General features: G+C 36.3%; 1 protein-coding gene and 1 long non-coding RNA gene across 2 annotated transcripts in view; one reads left to right on the forward strand and one right to left on the reverse strand.

The window, feature by feature from the left end:
* The window catches only part of LOC115215434 (cilia- and flagella-associated protein 65-like), a 1408515-nt gene that overhangs the window by 231232 nt on the left and 1149408 nt on the right, over positions 1–27875 (forward strand). The window contains exon 8 of the mRNA XM_029784597.2: positions 1880–2028. Coding sequence (XP_029640457.2) covers positions 1880–2028 — 149 coding nt within the window. The remainder of the gene's footprint in view (positions 1–1879; positions 2029–27875) is intronic.
* Positions 1709–19935, reverse strand: LOC118764857. Its single transcript, XR_005000680.1, has 3 exons — positions 19925–19935; positions 15818–15822; positions 1709–1815 (listed from the first exon to the last, which is right to left on the reverse strand). It is a non-coding gene; the product is annotated as an uncharacterized LOC118764857 (long non-coding RNA).

Below are 27875 nucleotides of genomic sequence, written 5' to 3' on the forward strand. Positions count from 1 at the left end.
TTTTTTCCTCCGTCTTCCCTTCTCTGAATCTTTCCTTTTCCTATGTTTCTGACAAAGAGCTCCGCTTGAAATGTAAAACCCTCCTTCTTCCCTTCCTTCCTGAGCGTCCAATAATACTATATTTGTTCCATGTGCACACGTTGTGTTTTCTCTTGGTGTTTTCATGTTTGGATTAACTATATATACATATATATATCTACACACACACATAACATGCAGCAAGATATGTATATATCCATATACACACAGCATTTTATCCATCTTTACATTCTGAGTTCAAATATCCACCAAGGTTGACTTTGCCTTTTGTCCTTTTGGGTCAATAAAATAAGTACCAGTTGGATACTAGGGTTGACGTATTCAACTTACCCCTCCCCTGAAATTGCTGGCCTTGTGCCAAAATTCGAAGCCACTATTATCAAGTTGCCACTCAAGCAAGGAATAAAAGTACACATGCCTGTTTGATATAAAAGTACCCAGTTTCCTTCATAAGTATGGATGATATGCAAGCATGCAGAAACATGTTCTACTGTTGGATGACATGCTTCAGCACCTGAGTTAAGGTGTTAAAAGAGCAAACAAACGTTGTCTTTAAAAGAAATATCTTCTCTGAAAACTTAGCCATTGCAAATGTCTTTCTGCATTTGAATGTGTACATACTGGCACTCCATCCGATATGGGTTCCAGTTGATCTGATCAATGGAACAGCCTGCTTCTGAAATTAATGTGTAAGTGGCTAAGCACTCTACAGACATGCACACCCTTAGCCCTTTAGTGTTCAAACCGGCCAAATCCGGCCGTATCCGACCACTCTACGAAATCGCTAAAAAAATAAACAAATCACGTTATTAAATTCTCGTAGCTTTGAGATAATGTGAGATGAAGGCCTTTCCCGCCTTTATTCAAGTATAAATACTGTGAAATTGTTTAGACCACATGGTTATTTCCACATTTGAAGAGAAGTGTATACGTTTGTTGTGAAAGAAATGTAGTTCTCAGGGAAATTCAGTGTGACATGGAATGTGACAAGGCTGGTTCTTTGAATTACAGGTGCTACTCATTTTTGCCAGCTGAGTGGACTGGAGCAACATGAAATAAAGTATCATGTTCAAGTATACAGTGCAACACCGGGGATTGAACTCACAAACTTATGACCGTCAGCTGAATACTATAACCACAAAGCCACATGCCTTCACATGCATGTTAAATATAAAAGTACACAGTTCCCTTCATAGATATAGATATACACACATACATGCACTGACATATATAATATATATGCATACATGTATTTCTGTAAGAGTGTGTGTATTCATATATATATATTTCTTTATTGCTCACAGGGGGCTAAACATTAGAGGGGACAAACAAAGACAGATATTGACCCCAGTGCATTACTGGTTCTTATTTAATTGACCCTGAAAGGATGACAGGCAAAGTCGACCTCTGCAGAATTTGTTACTCAGAGTAGGCAGTTGGTGACCTTTACATAGCAAAACACACAAAAAAATATAAGCGAAATACAGACATGCAACTGAGTTGAAGGTAGATTTACTACTGCCTTTATAGCACAAAGAAAACAGTGTTGTAGGAGTGTACACAGCTTGTGTACTACAGCATTACTATGTGTGGCTTAAATACTGAGATTGAAAGGCAGGGGCAAATTATGTTTACCTAATCTACAGAAAAACAAAAAAAAAATGCATTTTATGCATAGTAATTAGAGTAACCTTCATAATTTTATTGAATTAGGTGTATATTTTGCCATGAAATGAAAATGTTGCTATCGATCTATTTTATTCAAGGTAGGCACTGCTTACCTTGCCTACCTAGGCAGCATGTCCCTGAAATGTATATATGTTTTCTTTCATTGTCAAAGGAAAATACCCTCACTTGAAGATATCTGCTGCTGGTTTGGGATTAGATTATGAAGAATCTCCAGAAGGAACACAGACAAACATTGATTTTGGAGTCATTCCCATTGGACAAACAGTGAAGAAACATATCACAGTAGAAAATCTGTCACATGTAAGTAAAGGCAACGAAATATTAAATGATAAACATCTAATTTCTGATTGACACATAGTTTTGTGTAAAGGTTTTCAGCTGATTGATTATATAAGAATCACCAGTTCATATCATGCCTATATTGTCTTCAGGAGGCGCAATGGCCCAGTGGTTAGGGCAGCGGACTCGCGGTCGTAGGATCGCGGTTTCGATTCCCAGACCGGGCGTTGTGAGTGTTTATTGAGCAAAAACACCTAAAAAGCTCCACGAGGCTCCGGCAGGGATGGTGGTGATCCCTGCTGTACTCTTTCACCACAACTTTCTCTCACTCTTACTTCCTGTTTCTGTTGTACCTGTATTTCAAAGGGCCAGCCTTGTCACTCTCTGTGTCACGCTGAATATCCCCGAGAACTACGTTAAGGGTACATGTGTCTGTGGAGTGCTCAGCCACTTACATGTTAATTTTACGAGCAGGCTGTTCCATTGATCGGATCAACCGGAACCCTCGTCGTCGTAACCGACGGAGTGCTTCCATCCAAATTGTCTTCAGATTTTGGCATAAGGTCAGCAATTTCAGGTGAAGGGATAAGTTGCTTAAGAGCTGAAAATTCCTGGCTCTAAGGGTATTGCAAAAGGCCTGGTTGGAGGCCCAACCTTCCAAGTTCTACAGGGAGCATGCCCTTGCTTATTCCCAACCTCAGTTTTTAGACATGAACGGTCCTGAGACCAAGGCCTCTACCACGATTTTTAAGAAATGTGGTGGTAAACTAGCTCAGGAAGGCAGAGACACTACTCCCTAAGACCCCTTTTGGAGTTCCTTACCTAATTTTATTTTGCCCCCCCCCCCCCGTATCTTATTTTGCCCAAGGCAATAACATTAATATACATTTTTAACAAAGACATCTTTAAATGACGGTCTGACCGACCGTCTGCCAAGTAAATGGGAGGCAGTAATTGAAGTAGGTGGTGAATATGCTCCGGAATAATCATTTAAAGATGCTTTTGATACATTTTGTTATTGTTTTTGTTGAATAAAATTTGTTGAAAAAAAGCCGTAATAATTATGCACCAACTCAACATATATATGTGTGCATGTTTGTGTACATACACACACACACACACACACATATATATATACATGTATATATATATATATATATATATATAAAATATTATTAGAGACAAAACCACTATTTTGCAAAACAAACAAGGAAAGACTTAATCAATACATAAAATTTTAATAAATAGTCAAAAAAATTGTTATCTGCATTTTCTCATCTGTAAAATTTTTAATCTTGTAATACTGACATACATATAGAATACTTTTGTTTCCTGTAATTTTTCTTTCATACACATTTTTCATGAAGTTGGACTCTTTTACAAAACATCACAAACATTTACACACACATACTCAAAAGTAAAAATATATATATGTGTGTGTGTGTGTGTGTGTGTGTGTGTGTGTGCATATATACACACACATACACAAATGCATACACACACATATATATACATACACATACATGCATACATACATATATACATTCATACATATACACATACACGTACGCATGTACACATGCATAAAAACATATGTACAAACGTTTATGTTGAGAAGTCAATTTACAAGTAAAAACTAGGAAAAGCTCCACTGCATCAAGAAAAATTGGCAAGAAGTGTGGGAAGGAGGAGGAAAAAGAAACCCCTAAAATGGGCATACAAAGTCAAGGAGTGTAAGAGATCTTGGTGTTTTGGACAGGTGTCCTTTGTCAGTATAAATGGAAGAGAAGGGAAGAAAAAGTTATACTGAAAGAAAACACACTATAATTTCTTTAGGCCTAGAAACATAGATGTAACATAAAAATAAGCCATTCTGAATTTGTGGGCTTAGAATTAAAAAAAAAAAAAGAAAAAGAAAAATTCTGCAGTTATTTATTGAAGAGCCAATTGATCAAAGTAGCAGAGTTACATTGATTTTTCTGTGACTTAATTAGTTTCAGAACCAGGGTTTTTGCATAGCCTGATATTGCTTGTTAAATAAAAAAAAAAAAAAAGAATATAATAAATTTATTTATTAAGGAGAAATTTCCTTGAAGGATTCGATAAATTTTGTTATTTTGAGGAAGTGAAAAATCTCAGTGATGATGTCTTGCACATTGATTTTTACTATGCTTCTGCAGATTTGAAGTGTGGAGCTGGCAGAATCGTTAGTGCACTGGACAAAAATGCTTAGTGGCATTTCAGGAGTCTTTACATTCTGAGTCCAAATTCTACTGAGGTCAACTTTGCCTTTTATCCTTTTGTGGTCAATAAAATAAGTACCAGTTCAGTGCTGGGCTTGATGTAATGACTAACTCCTTCCCAAAGAAATTTCAGGCCTTGTGCCTATTGTAGAAAGTATTATTGAAGGCAGCAAGCTGGCAGAATCATTAACACACCAGGTAAAACACTTAGTGGCATTTCACCTGTCTTTATGTTCTGAGTTCAAATTCGGTCAAACCTTTGCCTTTCCTCCTTTTGAAGTTGATACGATAAGTACCAGTTGAACACTAGGGTTGATGTAATCGACTTGGCCTTTCCCCTACTGGCCTTGTGCCAAAATTTGAAACCAGTGGATTCAAATGTGAATACATTAATAACTGCCATGTTTTGTGTTTGGAGAAGAACCTCTTCTTTCAGACAGATATGTGTTCATTGGAGAAGTTGTTCTCTAATGACGAAATGCAATAATCATTAGCATACTCTTTTTTAACAATCTATCAGATTGTATTAAGAATGAATATGTAAGTTATCATTTTGATTCTCATTGTTCACTGTACAACTGATGATTTGTCACTAGGTGGCAGATATCAGCATGCATTAGAAAATAATTTGTTTGCCTAAGTTATAAACAAGAGTTAGAATTTCATGAATTAATTACATGGGTTTCATGAGATTAATGGGGTTCCTTTATAATTCTTTACTACCCACAAGGGGCTAAACACAGAGGAGACAAACAAGGCCAGAAAAATGGATCAAGTCGATTACATCGACCCCAGTGCATAACTGGTACTTAATTTTATCGACCCCGAAAGGATGAAAGCCAAAGTCAACCTCCGCAGAATTTGAACTCAGAATGAAATGACTAGAACAAATGCTACTTAGCATGTGCTAATAATTCTATCAATTTGCTGCTTTGGGTGAGGTAATATTCATTATCATCCTCATCATCATCATTTAGCATCTGCTTTCCTTACTGGCATAAGTTGGACGGTTTGACTGAAACTGGTAAGCTGGAGAATCTGTACCAGGTTCCAGTCTGATTTGGCATGGTTTCTACGGCTGGACGCCCTTCCTAATGCCAACCACTCCAAGAGTGTAGTGGGTGCTTTTTACATGCCACTGGCATGGGTGCTAGTTATGTGACACCAGCATCATCCACGACTATGATCTCATTTGTTTTGACAGGTCTTCTCAAGTGTGGCATTTGGCCAAAGGTCTTGGTCACTAGTCATTGATTCTGTGTGGCCCTGCATTTGAAGGGTGTTTTTTGCTTGCCATTTACACGACACTGGGATTGGTCATGACTATGATTTCACTCGGCTTCAAGCATGTTCTCCAGCACAGCATATTCATTTCTACTCTAGGCACAAGGCCTGAAATTTTTGGGGAGGGGGCCAGTTGATTAGATCAACCCCAGTATGCAACTGTTACTTAATTTATCAACCCCGAAAGGATGAAAGGCAAAGTTGACCTCAGTGGAATTTGAACTCAGAACATAGCGACAGATGAAATACTGCTAAGCATTTCACCCAGCATGCTAACATTTCGTATTTCTTTACTGCCCACAAGGGGCTACACACAGAGATGACAAACAAGGACAGACAAATGGATTAAGTCGATTATATCGACCCCAGTGTGTAACTGGTACTTATTTAATCGACCCCAAAAGGATGAAAGGCAAAGTCGACCTCGGCGGGATTTGAACTCAGAACACAGCGGCAGACGAAATACCGCAAAGCATTTCACCTGGCGTGCTAACATTTCTGCCAGCTTGCCGCCTTTCAAGCACAGAATATTGCTGAAGGTCTTGGTTACTTGGTTTCTAATTTTGGTGCAAGGCCAGCAATTTCAGAGGAGGGTGTAAGTTGATTACATGGCCCCCCCTCTCATTCCCAGTGTTCAATTGGTGCTTGTTTTCTCAACTCCATAAGGATGAAAGGCAAAGTTGACACCAGCAAGATTTGAACTCAGAACATAAAAACGGACAAAATGCCTGTATTTTGCCTGATGTGCTAATGATTCTGCCCGCTCACCACCTTGGGGCAAAGTATTATTGGTTTCAAATTTTGGCACAACGCCAGCAATTTCAGGGAAGGACTAATTCGATTAGATTGACCCCATCCCCCAGCATTCAACTGGTACTTATTTCATCAACCCCCAAAAGAATGAAAGGCGAAGTCGACTGTGGCAACATTTGAATTCAGAACATAAAGTCAGAAGAAATGTTGCTAAGCATTTTTGCCTGGTGTGGTAATGATTCCGCCAGCTTACCATTTTTGGGTAAAGTAATATTAACTGCAACAACAACAACAACAACAACAAACCTTTCTACAGGACCATCGTCCATTGCTCCGTGATGAACTCAATTACAGAGGAGTCTATTAAAGGAACTTATAATTGTTTATATAACATGATATATTTAAAAAAATAAAAATCAATGTCATTTCTTTTTTTCCCATGTTTTAATTGTATTAAAGTTATCAAATACATTTAAAATAATAATAACAAGTATCATTAATGACAGATACTGTAAAACTTATTGTTCTTAAAAAAAAAACTTTAAAAAATACAAAACGAAAATGAAACAAAAATAAATTTGTTAGTAGTTATATATGAACAGGAAAATGATTCAGTAAATTGAAAAAGAGTTGAACTTTCACCTTTTCATGACTTGTTATAATGTTTTTATTTGTGAGAACTGAAGTATTTTGAATTGGCAGGCATGATGGTAATACACAGCTACACAAATTAATTGGATGCAAAAACTGTTTGTAAAATAAATTATTTTACATCACATGCAATCACAGTCATGTTATAAGCGCTTTTGAAAAAAAGGTTGATTTCCCAGTCAGTTTACACTTGCAAAGTGGTTTCAATGCCAGGCTGGAAACATTCTGGTTCGTTCATGTGGTTAAAATACTAAAATTTAGGGCCTAAAGAGATTAGTAAAAACAAACCCAGAAACAGCAAAACAATATCATGCGTAAATGAATGTATTCGCCCTTTTCAAGCCTAGTCAGGCTCATGGGCCCAATTTCCTGGTTTCTATGGCATATGTGTTCTCCCCAGCTGGACGGGATGCCAGTCCATTGCAGCATTACTCAAGAAACAGGAAGAAAGAGTGAGAGAAAGTTGGGGCAAAAGAGTACAACAGGGGTTGCCACCACCCCCTGCTGGAGCCTTGTGGATTTTTAGGTATTTTCACTCAATAGACACACACAATGCCCAGTCTTGGAATCGAAACCGTGATCCTCTGACCACGAGTCTGCTGCCCTAACCACTGGGCCATTGCGGCTCCATGTGTAAATGAATAGGGAAGATATTAAGTTCCCAGATTAGTTATATTTAATAAAAAAAATAACTTATTAACCTAAGTTTTAACATCATCTCTTCCAAAAGAATCACCTTGTGCTGCAACATGCCACTAATTTATGCATTCCTGCCACTTTTGGAACTCAGCCTGGAAGTCATCTTGTGCAGCAATAAGTCACTAATTTATGCATTCCTGTCACTTTTGGAATCTGGCCTAGAAGTCATCTTCCACAAGCGAGTTGAGGACCTTCTGCAATTTGCTCTTGATCTTGACAACGGTGTTAAAACGGTAACCTTTGAGCTGCATTTTCGTCTTGGAGAAGAGATGGAAGGAGGGAATTGACCACTTCATACAACAGCCCATACTGTAATAGAAGCAACTTAATCATTTCACACTACAACCAACACTGTAGATGTAGGAGGAATTGTAACATTTCTTACTACAGCCAACACAACAAATTCCTCATTTCACACTACACATCCCACACTGCATGTAGCAGAAGGGAATTTACCACACAAAACTACAACACATACTTTGGTCAGCAAGAGAGCCTCTTTGTGGTTGTTTAACATGCTAGAAATAATAGTCAAATTTCTCATATAACCATTTTCCACTTGTTCCCATCATTAAATTGCTGCTATGCTAGTGTAGTACCTTGAAGAATGTAGTCAAAGGAATTAAAGCCAGAATTTATTGTTTTAAAGCCTGGCACTTATTCTATTGGTCACTTTTGCTGAATTGCTAAGTTACAGGGACATAAATATACCAACAATGGTTGTCAAGCAGTGGCGCCAGACAACACAGACACAAAGACACACATACACAGATATATATATATATATATATATAATATATATATATAATGACACACATATAAAGATACACACACACACACACACATACACACATACACATTGTGGAACACAACTGTCACTACATAAACATGATGATTGTATACAGCATAAAAGTACTAGTTTATTTCAATATTGTAAAAATTGTAAATAGTAAAACATGAAAATGAGACTAGGTTCGAATTTCATTGATTAATATGTATATTTACACACACCACAGGGCTCTTTCAGTTTCCATCAACCAAATCCACTCACAAAGCTTTGGTCAGCCCAAGGGTGTAGTAGAAGACACTTGCCCAAGGTACCTTGCTGTGGGACTGAACCCAAAAACATGTGACTGGGAAGCAAACTTCTTGCCACACAGCTATACCTTCATACTGTCTTAAAAGGGATCATATATAAGATTATACCAAATAATGTAGAATAAGTTACCTGAAAAAGAAAAAAAAGAGAGGCAGTTTGGACATGGTTGGAATGTCTTGGTATATGAGTTTGTTCAGTCTAGGTCTGACATGAGTCTAAATAACAGCAGTAACAACAATACTGAAAAGGTCTACTATCATTAAGTAGATAAGGTTAAAAATTTCTGCAGCTCTTTGCTAGGTGTCACCTTTTTTTAAACAATAGCATGTATGGATGACAAGGAGATATTATTTCTTATTTAACCTGTCTAGAGCAGAGTAAGCTGAGTAGGAAGATAAGAGTGTTGTTAATAGGCAGAGAATGTGTATATACATGTGTGTGTGTGTTATTTGCATGTACATATTCACACACATGTATATACATATGTATATGTATATATATATATATATATATATATATATATATATATATATATATATATATATATATATATATATATGTATGTATGTATATATACATGCATATATGTATACAAACACATTTATATATGTATGTATGTATGTATAGTGTTTAATATCTATCTATCTATCTATCTATCTATCTATCTATCTATCTATCTATCAATATATATATATATATACATACATACAAACATACATACATATATACATGTGTGTATATATATATATGCATCTTATATGTATTATATATACATATACATGTATACACATATATGCAAATAATGTGTGTGTGTATATCTATGTATGTATGTATGTATGTATGTATGTATATGTTAGATATATTAGCACTCAGTCTTGTAAAGAAGCCTTACAGTTTAGCAATTCTGTTAATTCCACTTATGAGCAAAGGTTACTTTGGTCCAATAAAGAAAGCTTCAACCTGAAGGTTACACCACTCATTCATCATTCAACTGAGCTGTTCGTTCATTCTAATAGCTTCCAGGCATTCACCTGTTCATCCACCCATACCTGTCTTTCCTCTACCTTTCTGAACTCACCTTCTTAATTTCATTTTCTTCACAATTTTAGACACTTTATTGTTCCAAATGTTCTATTTGCCAAAAATGTTATGCTAAGTCCTGTCGTTACCCTATGGAGTTGCAAGTGATAGATTACTAGTCTAAAAGCAAATGAAAGGACTATTGTAACTCACTCTACATGCTAGAATTAGCAGGCACACTGCCCTCGAGTCACATCCAGTCAAATATAAGAAAGAAAGAAGTACATTTTGAATAGTGTTATCTCAGATACACTATTTGTATACATTATTACGATAGGATGTTCATGAGTGGAATGCTTTTATCACAGATCTGCTCTATCAGTCCTGGTCTGTGGTTAAACAGCTGTAGCAATTACTATGGTATTTAACAAGCCTATGAGAGTCCTGTATGATTCCTCAGCATGCAAGAAATGACAGCCAATCTCTTGCAAAGCACCACTTTTTTTTCTTTTTTAGAAAAGAGGAAAGTGGTATTGGATAGTGTATTCTTATATTAATTCAAGATAGTGAGATGAAATGGTCATGGCTGGAATGCCCTCGATCGTGGATTTGTTTGATCAGACTTGAATTGGAACTAAACAACAATAGTAGCAAGAGCAACAGCAATAGCTGGCGCTACAACCTTAACAAGCGAAATGTAGAGACTTTCATCATCAAAATGAGCAACAAAGCAACAACTACAACAACAACAACAACAATGGCAATAATAGTAACAAAATCTTGTTCGCTTCTATGTGTATATATACTCATACTTTCACATGCATGATCTTAAATGTATCTGACTCAGTCAGTTCAGATGACAAGGGTTCCATTTTATCTGGAAAATAATTTATATTTAACCCATATTTGCATATTAAGTGCTCTTTTACATTTACACGATAATGATGGTAACAATAACAATTAGGAAAGCACTAGTTTAGGATGTTTCTGGCCACTGAGGCATATTCTCTTAGAGAGTCCTATTGCAAACCTACAAAAGTGAATATGTGTAAAACAATGTATTTTGAAAGGCATATCTATAAAACTAGTTTTTAAACATTGAGTGTCTGTGGTGGGATGGGATGGAGTGGCAGGCAGCAGAATAGGATAAAAATCCTTCCTGAGTTATATAGACTCAAAAGGCCTGTTTTTTGGTTCCCATGGTGTATATATTAACCCTCTGGATAAGTTGCTGGTCCATCACAGGATTACTCATTTTTGCCAGGTTGAAGGCTGGAGCAATGTGAAATTAAGTGTCTTGCTCAAGAATACAACACAATAGTAATCAAAGGGGCCTATAAGTAAAAATGCTTGGGAACAAGAAACAAGACAGTCTGTTGTTGTACTATCAGTTTCAACACAAGGCTTGAACTTATTAGTGGAGGCCCCTACTATTCTCAGTTCAAAGCTATTTTTTTCCCCTCTCTGGCACTCTGATGAAAGCACATGATGAGTTTGAAGTCGGTTTTCATTAATCAAACTTCAAGTAATGCAAGACACTGAGGGTGCACCTCTCCCAGCATCACAATATTTTTGATGAAGCAAATCAATCTGATAGCATAAATGGCTCAGGATGATTGGTATTTCTTCTCTGCTACTGGAGACTAACAAGATCCAGTCTGTCAGCAACCAGCTTATATCCTTTAGCATTCACATTATTCTCTCAAATGTATTCACATCATTTTGAATTAGTCATGCTTTATCTTATCTTATAGCTTTGAGATTTTGATCAGGCAACTGTTCATTTTTACAAAGATGTTGTAGGGTTGCTGCGACAGGCCAGATCTTACCAATTTGAACATAAAACAGGTGGAACATTTTGACTGTATATGGCTATTTTAATTGTTAAAAGATTAAAGCTGGACACCAAAGCTTGCTTTTTTCTTTTAGGGTCTACCCTATCAAACTTAATCTTCCTGGACTCATGGACAAAGCAGCAAAGCAGTGCAGATAGGTTGCCCTCAGCACAGAAGCCCAATCTATCTTTCTTCAAGATAGTTTATCTGTAAGAGAACCAAAGTTCCATCACTACAAAATTCATCCTACTGAGTGCTCGTGTACCATTTCTTTGTTTTTGAACACTTTTGTAACAGTTTACTTTGAGTGTTATAAATAATATGCAATCTAGTACAATTTGCTAGTGTCAGATCACTAGTGACTAAGCAAGCATCACCACCAGTTTGGTCTGGTAAGGAGTGTTGTTAAATATCCAGTAGGCTGAAAACAAGACTTGTCAAAGAACAAATGAACCCAGCAGAAGGTCAATAACTATCTTGCATATTTATATATAAATATCTATAAATACACATTTGTATACATTTGTATATGTTTATATATATATATATATATATATATATATATATATATATACCAAAACCCTACACATTTATACACACACATATGCACATGTATACACATATATAAACATTTCATAATATATGATATATTGTGTGTGTGTGTGAATATATATATGTGTGTGTGTGTGTGTGTATGCATAAATGAATGTAAGTACATGGATATATAGATATATGTGTATACACACATGCATATATAATGTATATGTATATATGCATATGTATATTTATATATGTATATATATATATATGTGTGTGTGTGTATGCATGTATATGTTGGTATGTACATATGTATATATGAATATATATATATATGTGTGTATATTTATATATATATATATATATATATATATATATATATAGAGAGAGAGAGAGAGAGATAGGTAGATAGATAGATGTAGATATAGAAACTGATATACACACATATATATGTACATATACATACATATATATGTGTGTGTGTGTGTGTGTGTGTGTATGTATATATATCAGTTTCTACATCTATATCTATATATTTGTCTACATATCTATATATCTCTCTATATATACATTTATATATATTTATTCGAAAGCTAAATCTATACTCACTTTCCAATGCATACAGCGTTGCCTTGGCCTGCAGCCAAAGCTACAATGAAGCAATGAAAGAATTTGTTCTTGTTTACATTTCACTAATGACAAGAACAACAATATTCAATATCTTCAAATTTACTGAAGTTAATGTTTTGCCCTTTGGCAAATATTCAAACTTTTCTTGTCCATTTTCTTTTTTTTCTTTTTTTCTTTTTTCTTTTCTCTTTTCTCTTTTTTTTTTTAAACATTTCTTTTCTTCCATGTCTCATTTTGTTTGGTTTTCTTCTCATTATTCTTAATATTATCTGTTACGTTTTTGATTTTATTTTAGGCAGAAATATTTTGGCTAAATTTTTGTATTTTTGCACTTTTACAATTTTTGTAAATTTTTTGTGTTTTTGGGTGTTTTGCTATTTTTGTAATCGTTTTTATTTTTATTTTTATTTTTTTTTTATTTTTCACTATTTTTTTTTTTCATATTCTTAGTATTTTAGTAGTTTTCAGTCGACTTCTGTTATATCTAGCTGCTCGAATTGAAATATTGAAATTGCTGCACATAGCAGCAGACCAGTTATTGGACATTGTCATCATCATCATCATCATCATCATCATTTTGATTTTGCTCTTCATCGTCTTTATTGTCAAAATCCTTCATCATGCTAGTTATTATGACTATAACCCTCATTGAGGTTGGTTTCATACTCACCATCACCCATCATCTTCAGTGCCGTTTTCATTACCTCCAGCGCTGCCAGTACCAGCAGCACCAGCAGTGGCACCACCACCAACACCATCACCATCACCATCATTATCAGTGTCATCAGTGCATTTGTTATCATCATCATCCTCATCATCATCATCACCGTCATCGTCTTTCACTGTATCTTCCTCATCAGCGTGATTGTCGCCATCGTTATCGTCATCATTATTTAATTTTAATATCCTTTGGTATCTTTCTTTCATCATTATTGTCATTATTATCATCCTCACCACCACCACCACCACCACCATCATCATCATCATAACCACCACCACCACCACCACCATCATCATCATAACCACTACCACCACCATCAACAACACCACCACCACCATCATCATCATAACCACCACCACCACCACCACCATCCTTATCATCACCACCACCATCCTCATCATCACCACCACCATCATCATCATCATAACCACCACCACCACCACCATCATCATCATAACCACCACCACCACCATCAACAATAACACCACCACCACCACCACCACCACCACCAACACCACCACCACCACCACCACCACCATCATCATCACCACCACCACCATCATCATCATCATCATAACCACCACCACCATCACCACCGCCACCGCTGCCACCACCATTACCACCTTCATCATCATCATCATCATCATCATCATCATCATCATCATCACCACCATCACCATCATCATCATCATCATCATCATCATCATCATCATCATCACCATCATCATCATCATATCTAGTTTTAATATCCTTTGGTATCTTTCCAACGAATGCTATCATTGTTTGAATGTGTCTGCAGAGAGATAATTGCAGATAACACCAATTGTTTAAATCTAGAATGGCAGCGTTTGTTTGGCGACTGACATTGTGATATCAGGTTTCTCCACTTCCACTTATGTCTTTCCTGTTTTTGCCTGATCTGAAAGCCTCTCTCTCTCTCTCTCTCTCTCTCTCTCTCACACACACACACACACACACACGCACATACACTGACACATGCCCACAACACACGCGCTAACACACTTGCATGCACAAACACATGCACACTCATACGCTCACACACAAACACACACACATATATATTCTTTTATTCACCTACTTGTTTCAGTCATTTGACTGTGGCCATGCTGGAGCACCATTTTAAAGTGTTTTTTTAGTCTTAGAAATCAACCCTGGGACTTATTCTTTGTAAGTCTAGTACTTATTTTATCAGTCCCTTTTGCTGAACTATTAAGTTACAGGGATGTAAACACACCAACATTAGTTGTCAATTAATAGTGGGAGGGCAGACACAGGCACAAAGACACACACATAAATACACACACACACACACACATACACACACATATACATATATACGATGGGCTTCTTTCAGTTTCTGACTAGCAAATCCACTCACAAGTGTTTGGTCAGCCTGAGGATATAGTAGAAGACACTTGCCCAACGTGCCCTGCAGTGGGACTGAACCTGGAACCATGTAGTTGGAAAGCCTGTGCTTATGATACATAGATATAATTAATTTAGGTGGAGGTGTGGGCAAGAAGCCTAGTAGTTTAGGTGTGACGCTCAAATCACAAGAACATAATTTTAATTTCAGTATTGCGCTCTTGGGCAAGACACTTCATTTCACATTGCTCTGCTTTCATTTTGACATCTGACGTGTGGCCACACAGTGTACCTGTACAGGAAGAGTCCATTTGACAGAAGGTATGGGCTCATGTACAAAACAAACATTTGGTTACTAGTACCACCAGACTTGCCCTCATGCCTGTGGCGTGTAAAAGCACCCACTAAACTCTCGGAGTGGTTGGCATTACGAAGGGCATCCAGTTGTAGAAACTCTGCCAGATCAGATTGGAGCCTGGCGCAGCCATCTGGTTCACCAGTCCTCAGTCAAATCGTCCAACCCATGCTAGCATGGAGAGCGGACGTTAAATGATGATGATGATGACGATGATGATGATATATATATATATATATATATAACTTGTAAGGCATTGATCAAATGAAGACTATAGTAATGGAGACACTTGCTCATGATGCTATACCATGAGCTCAATCACAGAAACTGGTGCTTCTGAAACAAAATTCTCAACAACACACTGAAGCATTCTTTTTTTTTTACAGTACAAAAATAGCAATAAATAATCATTTCCTGACAGAGGAATCAAAAACATAACAAAACAAAATATTTCATTGTGGATATGATGCAAAAATAATATGGCAAATATTGTTTCTATCGGATAATTCATGATAATAGAAAATATATATTGAATTATTAAAGAATGCAGAAATAGTAAAAACACTGTTATATAAATGCCTTCAGTATTTAACTCACCCCTGCTTCCTCTCTGTCTCTTTGTATACATACATACATACACATATACACACACACATACACACACCTGCCCCCACACACGCACACACTCATATGACTTGGACTGAAATCCCCCCTGGTTGGACTTCATCATTTATTACTCTGAGATTGATTCAATCAACAACTGAACGCCTTCCCTTCCAAATATATGTGTGTGTGTGTGTGTGTGTGTGGTGGGGTTATTGCCAATTTAAGATTCCAGTGTAAGACCCTGTGTAAGTGTGACAAGTTGCCAGAAATGATAAAGTAGGAAACTTGAAGTATTTAGTTCCTCCAAATTGAAATCACATTGAAAATAAATTTTGATTTTTATTCTTTTGAGATTTACTAAAATAAGTACCAGTGATAACTGAGGCTCTTTTCAGTGAAATATGCCACACATATTGAAAAAAGCTGGTCTTGTGCTTATCTGAAAAACTCTAGAATACAAGCCAATATGTTAACCTCTAAAAATGGTTGCTTTGGCCTACAGTGTAGTGGGTGCTTTTACGTGCCACCAGTATGAGGGCCAGTCAGGCGGTACTGGCAACAGCCACGCTCAAATGGTGTTTTTCACTTGCCACCTGCACAGGAGCCAGTCCAGCAGCACTGGCAATGACCTCGCTTGAATGTTTTTTCACATGCCACCAGCACAAGTGCCAGTAAGGCGACACTGGTAATGATCACACTCGAATGGTGCTTTTTACGTGTGTTGGGGAAATTTCAAACCTGGGTTCTCATTCCTAAGGTATTTTTCGATGTTGTTATTATTATTATTATTATTATTATCGTTCAGGTCACTGCTTGGAATCAAACTCGGAATCTTGGGGTTAAGAGCGCGGGCTACTAAACCCAAGATTCTGAGTTCAATTCCAAGCAGTGACCTGAACAATAATAATAATAATAATAATAATAATAAAATAATAATAATAATAATAATAATAATAACAACAACAACATTGAAAAATACCTCAGGAATGAGAACCCAGGTTTGAAATTTCCCCAAGACACCTGAAGAAGGCTGGAGGGTATATCAGCCGAAACAATAAACAAGATGAGGATAAATATCTGTCGAATGTAAATAATGTACATAATTCCTCATCTCTTAAATATAGAACTGTATTAAACTAGTTTGGAGTATTTTAATGCAAGTCTGTTTTGTGGTTTTTATTTTTGCTTTAATCTATAAAATTTTAATTTGCTAAAATTGAGAAGCTGATGTTGATAGTGCTCATGGTTAAAAAACACTTAAGAAATGTCAATCACCTTCAGAAATGTCGAATGCTATTTGCTACACATGTAAACAACTCTAGAAGACAGATTTCTTGATCATGCAATCCTATATGGAAGATATGAGAGCCACCTTACAAGAGAAAAAGGGTTCAAACATGTTTTCCACAGAAAGAATTTTGATACCACCATCACGTAAAATTTTAACAATACCAAAAAGATTCCTCACCATGTTGCATTCACCAAAGTTATACTTAACTGTTATGCATACATCAGGTGCATCTGTCTTAGTATTAAAACCTAGCACCACTGCATCAATGCCACAGCAGCATTGACCCTCACATATGGTTGTATCACAAGGTTAGTAAAACCAGTTAAAGCAAAATGAATGCATTAACCATTTTGTTACTGTATTCATTTAGAGATGCTCTGTGTTTCTTTCAATTAATTTTAAATATAACAGAGAATTTAGTAAAATAACTTAGTTATCATTAAGCTGGTTTTAGGAACATAAATTGTGACTAAGATTTTTATTCAAAACTTATGAAAACAAGACATTTGTACTACAGAGAAAGAGAGGCAGTTTCAGCCGGGTTGGTAACGAAAGGGTTAATATATTTGATGTGGAATCTGACAATTTCTTCTTGGCCCCCTCACAACAGAACATTGTTTCAAATGAGGACCTGGAGAAATGTATTGGCGGTTGTTGGATGTTTTCATGAGATATGATATATGCATGCAAGGCAAACTTGAAAAGTCATGCAACCAATGTGTCAGTCTCTTGATTGAAGTGATCACAGAATTTCCAGTGCAAAGAGAGGATGTGGATAATCTACTGTTGGATGAGAGGGGCAACTTGTTAACCCTTCAGCATTCAGGTTACTCTGTCAAATGTAATGCTTTTTTTTATTCACCTTGTTAACCATTTAGCATTCAGGTTACTCTATTAAATGTAATGCTTTATTATTCACATTGTTTTGAATTTATCATGCACTCTCTTGTAGCCTTGAGATTTTGGTGATATGATTATTTATTTCCCAGAATGACATTGCTGGGTAGATTTGAGAAGCCTAATTTGGCCAGTGTGAACATAAAGCAGATAGAATATCTGGGGGCCAGATATGGCAGATTTAAGTACTAAAAAGTCTTTCAGCAGGTGAAATGAGGGCTGGTGGTTAGTGTCAAAGCTAAATTTAATAGTGTTTGGCATTTCTAATAGGAAAAAAAGAAAACTTAGTTGAAGAAATATTTCTAAAAAAATTGGAATTGGAATTGAAGTTTGAGTTGAAATCAAATCAAAACAATTAGATCCAAGCTGATATCAATAAAGGTATTCTGTATTTTGTTACTATTATTAAATTCTAATTTACATTTAATTTGTAATTTTAGATAACACACCTCTCATGTAGATATAGGTTTATGAAGCATTTCTCAAATTTTTCAATTTGGAATCTGAAATTGAAAAAAGAAAATATAATAGAAAAATAAAAAAAAAAAAGATTGGTGAAAAGTATAAAACAGGAAATCCCTAGCTTTTGGCAATGTAAGAATTTTTTGTTAATTGCAGACCAAGTAAATCTTATTTTTTATTTCTGTAAAGAAATGAATACTAATTTTAACTTCCAAAACTCAATTTTTCCGAATTAAATTCCTATTCTATGATTGCTATTTGGTTCTGTATTCTAGGTTTTAAATGCTTTCTTCATTTGAAATAATTGTGGAATTTCTTACTCAAAAGTAAGAGTTTAAATGAAGTCATAACGACTTTCATTATTACATTAGCATTAGGAAGGTGAGCTTGCACAATAGTTCGTGCACCAGACAAAGTGCTTAGTAGCATCTTGTCCACCTTTATGTTCTGAGTTCAAATTCCACTGAGTTCAGCTTTGCCTGCCATCCTTTTGGGATCCAAGACATGAGTACCAACTGAATACTGGGGTTGATGTAACTGACTAGCTCCCTTCCCCTAAAAGTTTGACCCTTGTGCCTATTGTAGAAAGGATTATTGCATTAACATTGTCCAATGGGCTGTAGCTTATTGTCTCTGGGGAATTTAGAAGAGACAAATGAAAGAGCGTTTATCTGGTCATTCAGTCTATTAGGAATAGTGACCAGGTCTCCTGAAAATCACACCTTAACATCTTTAAATGTAGAAAGGACAGATTAGGTAGATGTAGACATAGATACAAGATACATCTATATCTAAATATAAGTTTGGGTAGTAGCAACTGGAATACTTTCATTATGTCTGCTCAAAGATCAGGCTGATCTTTGGATAAATAACAACAACAGCAATATTATTTACTTGCATGTATGTATGAGACATAATGAGTCTAATGTAGGATGAATTGGCATGCACCAGACAATGCATGCAACCTATATTTACAGCTGTGGCCTTATTCCAATAGCAAAGCAGAATGATATCTTTGAGGGTCTTTGATATGCAATTGGGAAATGGATTGCCTTTGGCTTCTATAGACATAGGATGGGGCCTGGGCATAGGACTACATCCATTCAGAACCATAGCTAAATGCTAAAACTTACATTCTTCTGAGTCTTTGTTTTCCATAGTAAATAGATTAAAGAGGCTATTTTAAGCTTATAAACTCTTGAGGTTGGGGTTTATCCAAATTTTTGAGGTACTGAGGGCGAGAGTACAAAACCCATCCTTCATATATAAAAACCAGGTTCTGTCCTACAGTGTAATACTTTCAGCAAGTGTCTTCTACTATAACTCCAGGCTGACTAATGTCTTGTAATGAAATTTGGTAGACTGGGAACTGTAAGGAAGTCCATTATATCATCAGCATCATTATTATCAGTTCTAACATCTGCTTTTCCACATGCACTCATGTACACACACACACACATGGATACATACATACATGCATGCATTTTTCTGCAAACACATTTCTCTTCATAGTTTGATTGGATCTTTTAATAATTTTTATTGGAAAGTTCTAAACAAAGTAAGAACCCATTTAGAGTAAGGCATTATGAAGAAGAAGAAATTGAGACAAAAGGAATGAATCTACTTTAGACTTGAAAGAACTCAGGTCATAAGAAAAGGGAAAATAATGAGCTGGAAGGGAGTCCAATGTCTGGCAGTTTGAGGAAAATGCTACAAGCCATAGAAAGTCTTCTTTAATAATTGTAGGAGTACAACAGCATTTGGATGAAAACGCTTTGAGTTTCAAGTTAGGTGAGATGGCACAAAGTGACTGGAAACAGTCATCAGAGCACTTCCTATGGTAATAATAATGGAAAAGACAAAGTCTAGTGAAGCCATGTTGATGTGACAAAAGTTGTATTGTTGAGGAAAGAGAGGGACTGATAAAATTAGAGACTCAGTTCGAAATTTGGTCAAGGAGATCCAAGTGAGAAGATGGTGTACCTGACCAAAGACGACAAGAGTGTTCCATATAAGGAGTACTTGCTGATAATAGGATGGAAGTGGTGCAGTAATGCAATAATGTAAACTTATACTGTACCAAATAATTTTACATATTGTTGAATTAACGAGCACTCTATTGAGATGTGTGTGTTTGTGTGTGTGTGTGTTTGTGTGTGTGTGTGTGTGTGTGTGTGTGTGTGTGTGTTTGTGTAAATTAAGCTGTCAGATAAATTTGTCTTTTTCCATTTATTTTAATCCTTCAATAACATTTCAATAATCTTAACGAATCAGTTAATAATATATACTTCTTCATTGTTCATGATTTCTTTCCACTGTACCCACTTAATTGTCGATGCATTTATGGTAGAAATCATTAGGTCTTAGCTTGAAGTATTCATTGAGCCACGTTTTCAACACTGTTGGAAAGTGACTGGAAAAGATGACAATCTGAAGGCACTATATCAGGAGAATATGTATTTCTTTACTAAACATAGAAGGGACAAACAAGGACAGACAAAGGGATTAAGTCGATTACATCGACCCCAGTGCGTAACTGGTACTTTATTTATCGACCCCGAAAGGATGAAAGGCAAAGTCGACCTCGGCGGAATGTGAACTCAGAACATAACAGCAGACGAAATACCGCAAAGCATTTCAACCGGCATGCTAAAGTTTCGGCCAGCTCGCCGCCCTGTATCAGGAGAATATGGTGGGTGTGGAAGAACTTCCTAACTGAGCTCTTGAGAGCATTTTTGATCAGGTTATTGATGAGGGGTAAATGTTTTCATGTTGAAGAAGCATACTGTGTTGCTGGTTGAGTCATCTCAGCTGGATTGCTGGTTGAGCAAAGGGGACAGGCAATGGCACCACGAGAACATCTCATTTGCCAGGCCAATTCTCTTTTGGATTGGCATGAATCCTTGGTGATGAACTATTCCAGTCAATCCTCATTGAACTGAACAGATCTCTTGGAATGCAGAGCATATGTGAGGTTGAATTTCTCCTCCTTGAAATGTGAAAACCATTTCTGTGCATTTCTTTCAGGAATAACACCTTCTCCATACACAGCACAAATGTCTTGAGTAGCTTCAGCAGCTTTGGAATTATGATTGAAAGCAAAGAGAAGCAAATGTTGAAAATACTCATGGTTTTTTTAATCTATTTGACACTTGTATGAAAAGAGGTAACATTTACTCAGCAGTCGAAAGCAATAAACAAAAGTTGTAGAGGAAGAATAAAGCTAAAAAAATTCACAGAACACTATGATAAAAGATATTTTTTCTGCAAGTTCAAATAATATTGGTAAAATGTGTGAATTTATTTGACAACCCAATATGTATATACATTTTTTCTCTTTTACTTCTATCAGTTATTTGGCTGTGGCCATGCTGGGCCACCACCTTGAATGGTTTATTTAGTCAAACAAATAGGTTCCAGGATTTACATTTTTAAAGCCTAGTACTTATTTCATTGGTGTCTTTTGCTGAACTTCTAAGTGATGGGCGTCCTAAGGAAACTAAACACGAGTTCTCAATTAGTGGTACTGGGAGGTTACCCATTTATAGATATGTACATGTATATATATATGAATGTATATCTATCTATCTATCTATATATATACATACAATGGGGTTCTTTCAGTTTCCACCTACCATATCCTCTCACAAGGCTTTGGATGGCTGGAGGCTATAGTAGAAGACACTTGCCCAAGGTGCTACACAGTGAGACTGAATCTGCGACCATGTAGTTGGGAAGCAAGCATCTTACCATACAGCCACGCCTATATATTGTGACTTCAAAGTTCCAGCCAGGTAAGCCATCAAGAGACCAGCTGAAACTTCGAAGTCACTGTTAACAACATTCTTGTGCAAGAATTTTAACCTCAAGAGGACATCTCCTCTTGGGGTTAAAAATGGAGTACACTGCTTGAATTTATATATATGTTGCGAGCAGAAGCAAGCTACTGCCATCTCTAGCAGATGAGGCTTCCAGTACTGAAGAGAGGCAGATATAGCCAGAAACCAGGCTTGTCTGCTGGTCCCATTGCTAGAAGGTGGTAGGGGTTCACTCCCCTGCTCACAATATCTTGGATGCAGCTGTGCATCCCTTCGAACTGAACAGTCATGTCGAAGTGGCTATGAACATTACCTGCTAGTACAACTACTGTGTTCATCTCTTAAAGAGATATTAGAACTAGCTTTTTGATTTTTATATACATATATATATATATATATATATATATATATTATATATATATATATTCATACATATGTATGTATGAGTGTATGTGTGTACATGCGTGCAAATGTGCATAAATATCTACATTCCACATATCTTCTTCACATGTTTCTGTTAAATGGCGATATCATGTTTACATCCCAGTAAACAATATGCCCTGTAGCTCTGCACATTTGGAGTCTAATGGAGTCAAAAATTCTCTTAATTATAAAACATATAAGAGTTAGTGACAGGAAGGAAATCCAGTGATAAAACATTGCCTCACAGTTTCTTCATCCACCTATGTGTGCAAAAACAGATGAAGTAAAAGCTGTAAAAATGAATAAGTATATCATATATATATGCATTTATATATATTTATATATTATTTATATCATATATATATATATACATATATATATATATAATATATATATATATAATATATATATATATAACATAAATAATATATAAATATATGTATATATACATACATATATGTACATACCTACATATATATGTATATATACGTGCATATATGGGTACAGGGCATCAAAAAAACGTTGAACACACGGAGAAATGGAAACATAGAAACAAAAACATAGAAACGAACTTTTTTTTGAACAACGACAAAACAAAACAGAGAAACAGGACATACAACATAAAGAATATTCCTCTTCTTCAGTTGTCCCTGTTTCATTTACTCTACGTTATGAAAGCAATGACAAGACGTGACTTCGTTGAAACAGTCCTTCCTGCAAAGCAAATTAAATAAAACTTGGGATGTTTTGCGGGGAGTGAAAGTGGTAACAAGAAGAGGACAGTGGGAACAAAACAGTAAAAACAAACGGTGCGGGCTGTTAAGCCAAGACAATAGAAAAATTATGAATGTGAGGAAGATGAGCTTATGAAGGAGACAGTATAAGCACGTGTGTTCTTTACGAAGGTTGTGGGCAGAGAGACAGATTATCTTTCATCACGTGTCAGCGACGAGAGCGTCGAGGAGGAGGAGTGAGAGAGAGGGAAAGGTGAAGAGGAGAAGAGAAGATTAGGGAAGGGTGGGAGAGAAAACCAGAAAGGATGAAGAACAAGAAAGGGACAGAGATAGACAGAGAAGAGATAGAAAAGGTAGAAGAGTGCGCATCATAATTATTAAGATATAACTTACTTAGAAAAGGATGCGTGGAATTTGATCATATAATAATATAAGTAATATATAAATATATGCATATATACATACATATATGTACATACCTACATATATATCTATATATACATACATATATGGGTACAGGACATCAAAAAAACGTTGATCACAAGGAGAAATGAAAACATAAAAACAAAAACATAGAAACGAACTTTTATTTGAACAACGAAAAAAACAAACAGAGAAATGAGACATCCAACATAAAGAATATTCCCCTTCTTCAGTTGTCCCTGTTTCATCTACTCCATGTCTTGAAGGCAAGACAAGATGCGACTTCATTGAAACATTCCTTCCCGCAAAGCAATATATATATATATATATATATATATATATATATACACTATGTGATCAAAAGTATCTGGACATCTGCCTGATAACGAAATGCAAGTCTGGACCACCCTCCATCTGGAACACTGGTGGTTGATATGGTGTTGGCCCACCCTTAGCCTTGATGATAGCCTCCTTTCTTGCAGGCATACTTTCAGTCAAGTGGTGAAAGGCAGCCCATTCTGCGTGGAATGCCAAAATGAGCAAGTGTATCAATGTGGATCTGTGTGATCTAGCATGAAGCCAGTATTCTGAAACATCCTAGAGATGTTCAATGAGATTTAAATCAGGTCTCTGTGCTGGCCAGTCCATTAGTGGGATGTTGGGATGTTGTTGTCATCAAACTATTCCCCTACAATCCCTGCAGTATGGACTGGTCCTTGGTCATGTTGCTTTATGAGTACAATAAAGGAAACTCTGCAGCCAAAGCGACTGGAAACATGCACTCGGTTTATTGGAAACAATGTTTGAATGAGAGAACTTGCAGAAGATGGTTTGCAACATTCAGAAGTGGAGATTTCAGCCTTGAAAATGAAGATTAAACAGGACGTCCAGTTGAATTTGGTGATAAGGTCCTGGAGGCATTACTTGAAGAAAATCCTGCATTATCAGTTGAAGAATTGGTAATAAAGCTTAGTTCAAACCATACAACTGTTCATCTTCATCTTCAACAACTTTGAAAATGGGTGCCTCATTAATTGTTTGAAAGCAACAGCAAATCATAAGTTGACATCTGCTCTTCTATTCATTCTCATGAACTCATTTCACCCTTTTTGGATAGACTTGTGACAGGTGACGAAAAATGGATCTTCTATTGAAATGTTAAACGTTGTAAACAGTGGCTTGGGAAAAAAAGAGAAGAAGCTCAACCACAACCAAGAAGGGAACTTCATGGGAAAAAGGTTCTCTCTATCTGGTGGGATTGCAAAGGAATATTTCACTTTGAATTGTTACCACCTAATGCAATAATCAATGCTCAAGTCTACAGACAGCAATTAGAGCATTTGAACCTAGCTTTGAAGAAAAAAGACCTGCTTTAGTGAATTGAAAAGGAGTGATGTTTCATCAAGACAATGCACGACCCCCACACTGCGAAGATAACATCACAGAAGATTGAGGAGCTTGGTTGGGAAAAAATTCCTCATCCACCTTATTCTCCTGACGTTGCTCCTTCAGACTAGCATTTGTTTTGTAGTTTACAGAATCATTTGGGGGACATAACTTTTGCAAGCCAGGAGGAGGCGAAACTGACATTTCAGAGTTCTTCGCTTTGAAACCAAAAGAGTTTTACATTGATGGGATTAAAAAGCTTGTAAGTAGATGTAAGGAAGTCATAGATAATCAGGGAACGTACATTGATGATTAAATTTCAATTAAATATAACATTTGAACACTTGTTTTTTTTTATTCAAAATTCGGACAGAACTTATGGGATGACCTGATATATATATATATATATATATACATATATATATATATATAAGTTAATAAAATAGAACATATGCATATATATAAACATATATGTACGTACCTACCTCTACATGTACATATACACGCATATATGTGTACAGGACACCAAAAAGACGTCGAACACATAGAGAGACGAAAAACATAGACACAAACCTAGGAACAAGACAAGCAAAAAAAAGAGATACAGGACAATAAGCACAACGAAAAATCCCCTTCTTCAGTCGCTAAGGTTTCATCTACTAAACGTTTCGAAGGATAAAAGCGAGACGTATACTTCGAAGAAAACTTCCTTCCTGCGAAAAGCAAATCAATTAAAATTCTGAGATCTTTTCGCAGAGGGGTAAAAAAAAGCAAGACGGTAACGACAGTACAAACATATAAACAGTAAAAAATATGTATATAAACAGTGGAAAAATAAATATATAACAGTGAGAGACAGGACAAGGAGAACAAGATAAGAAGGGCTGTTAACGCCAGACGAAAAAAGTATTGCAAACGCTGGATTATGGTGGACGACGAGAGAGAAAAAAAGTGTCGACCAGTAGCCTTAGAAGGCGGGCGAGAAAAGACAGGATAGCAGTTACGACGGAAGTATCGTCACAGATGGACGACGGGAATGGGGGAGGAGGAGCAAGAGGAAGAGAGAGAAGAAGGGGAATGGTGCGAGGAGACCATGAAGAATGGTGAAAGGGAGAGAGAGAATGAAGAATGAGAGAGAGAGGAAGAGACAAGTTAAGTGAGGGAAAAAAAGACGAAAAAGGGAATGGGAGAGAAAGAAAGAAAGAAAGAAAGAAAGATGCAGAGTCGCGTGAGAGTTAATATCAAGGCTAGCTTGATAAACAGAACAATCTTACTTAATAGGGTGCATGCGTTTAGTCGTATAATAAGTTAATAAAATAGAACATATGCATATATATAAACATATATGTACGTACCTACCTCTACATGTACATATACACGCATATATGTGTACAGGACACCAAAAAGACGTCGAACACATAGAGAGACGAAAAACATAGACACAAACCAAGGAACAAGACAAGCAAAAAAAAGAGATACAGGACAATAAGCACAACGAAAAATCCCCTTCTTCAGTCGCTAAGGTTTCATCTACTAAACGTTTCGAAGGATAAAAGCGAGACGTATACTTCGAAGAAAACTTCCTATATATATATATATATAAAACAATTACAAAGAATATGTGGACTAGTAAATCTTTAAATTTTTCTTTTTGTTTAACAGTTAGCTATACATCATAATTAGCAAGTTGAAATGCTATGAAATGAATTTTATAGCCATATCAGATTTCAACATACCCCTTTCACTTCCCTTTGAACCTTAAACGTAGGCTCAGGTGTGGCTGTGTGATAAAAAGCCTGGTTCCTAACCACATGGTTCTGGGTTCAGTCCCACTGCATGTCACCATGGGTAGGTGGATTCTACCATAGCCTTAGGCCTATGAAAGCCTTGTGAATGAATTTGGGAGATGGAAACTGAATAAAGCTCATTGTATATGTTTGTATGTATGTATATATGTATGTATGTGTGTGTGTCTCTCTCTTTGTGTTGTGCCCCCCCCCCCCCCCCCGCATCAATTCGCAATCAGCATTGGTATGCTTATGTCTCCATAACTTAGTGGTTCTACCTCTTTGAGCTTCACCAGTAACAAGCACTCACTGACAACTGTATGCTTGCACAAAATTCGCTGTTAATGATATAGTGAAACAGTGATTGAAAAATCACTTATGATGCAATTCACCGGCTGACTGAATAGAAATTCATTATTTGCAACAAAAGCAGTGATGACAATGGATTTTGTCATAGCATAGGGTCACAGTAAGCTCCATTGTTTGTTCTGGCATGGTTTCTATGGTTGGATGCCTTTCCTAACACCAGCCACTTTACTGAGTGTACTGGGTGCTTTTTATGTGACACTAGTGCCAGAGCTTGTCTGTTTGTCTGTCTATCTATCTATCTATCTATCTATCTATCTATCTATCTATCTATCTATCTATCTATCTATCTATCTATCTATCTGTCTGTCTGTCCATATACATAAAAGTTTGTGCATATTTACAAATACAAGTATGTATGTGTGTGCGTGTGTTTGTGTGTGTGCATGTGTGTGCCTGTGTGTGTGTACTTGTATATTTTGTATTTTAAAAATTTTATTTGTAAAGTATTTATCAGCTTCA

Source organism: Octopus sinensis, linkage group LG9 (genome assembly GCF_006345805.1).
Source record: "Octopus sinensis linkage group LG9, ASM634580v1, whole genome shotgun sequence".
NCBI lineage: Eukaryota > Metazoa > Mollusca > Cephalopoda > Octopoda > Octopodidae > Octopus > Octopus sinensis.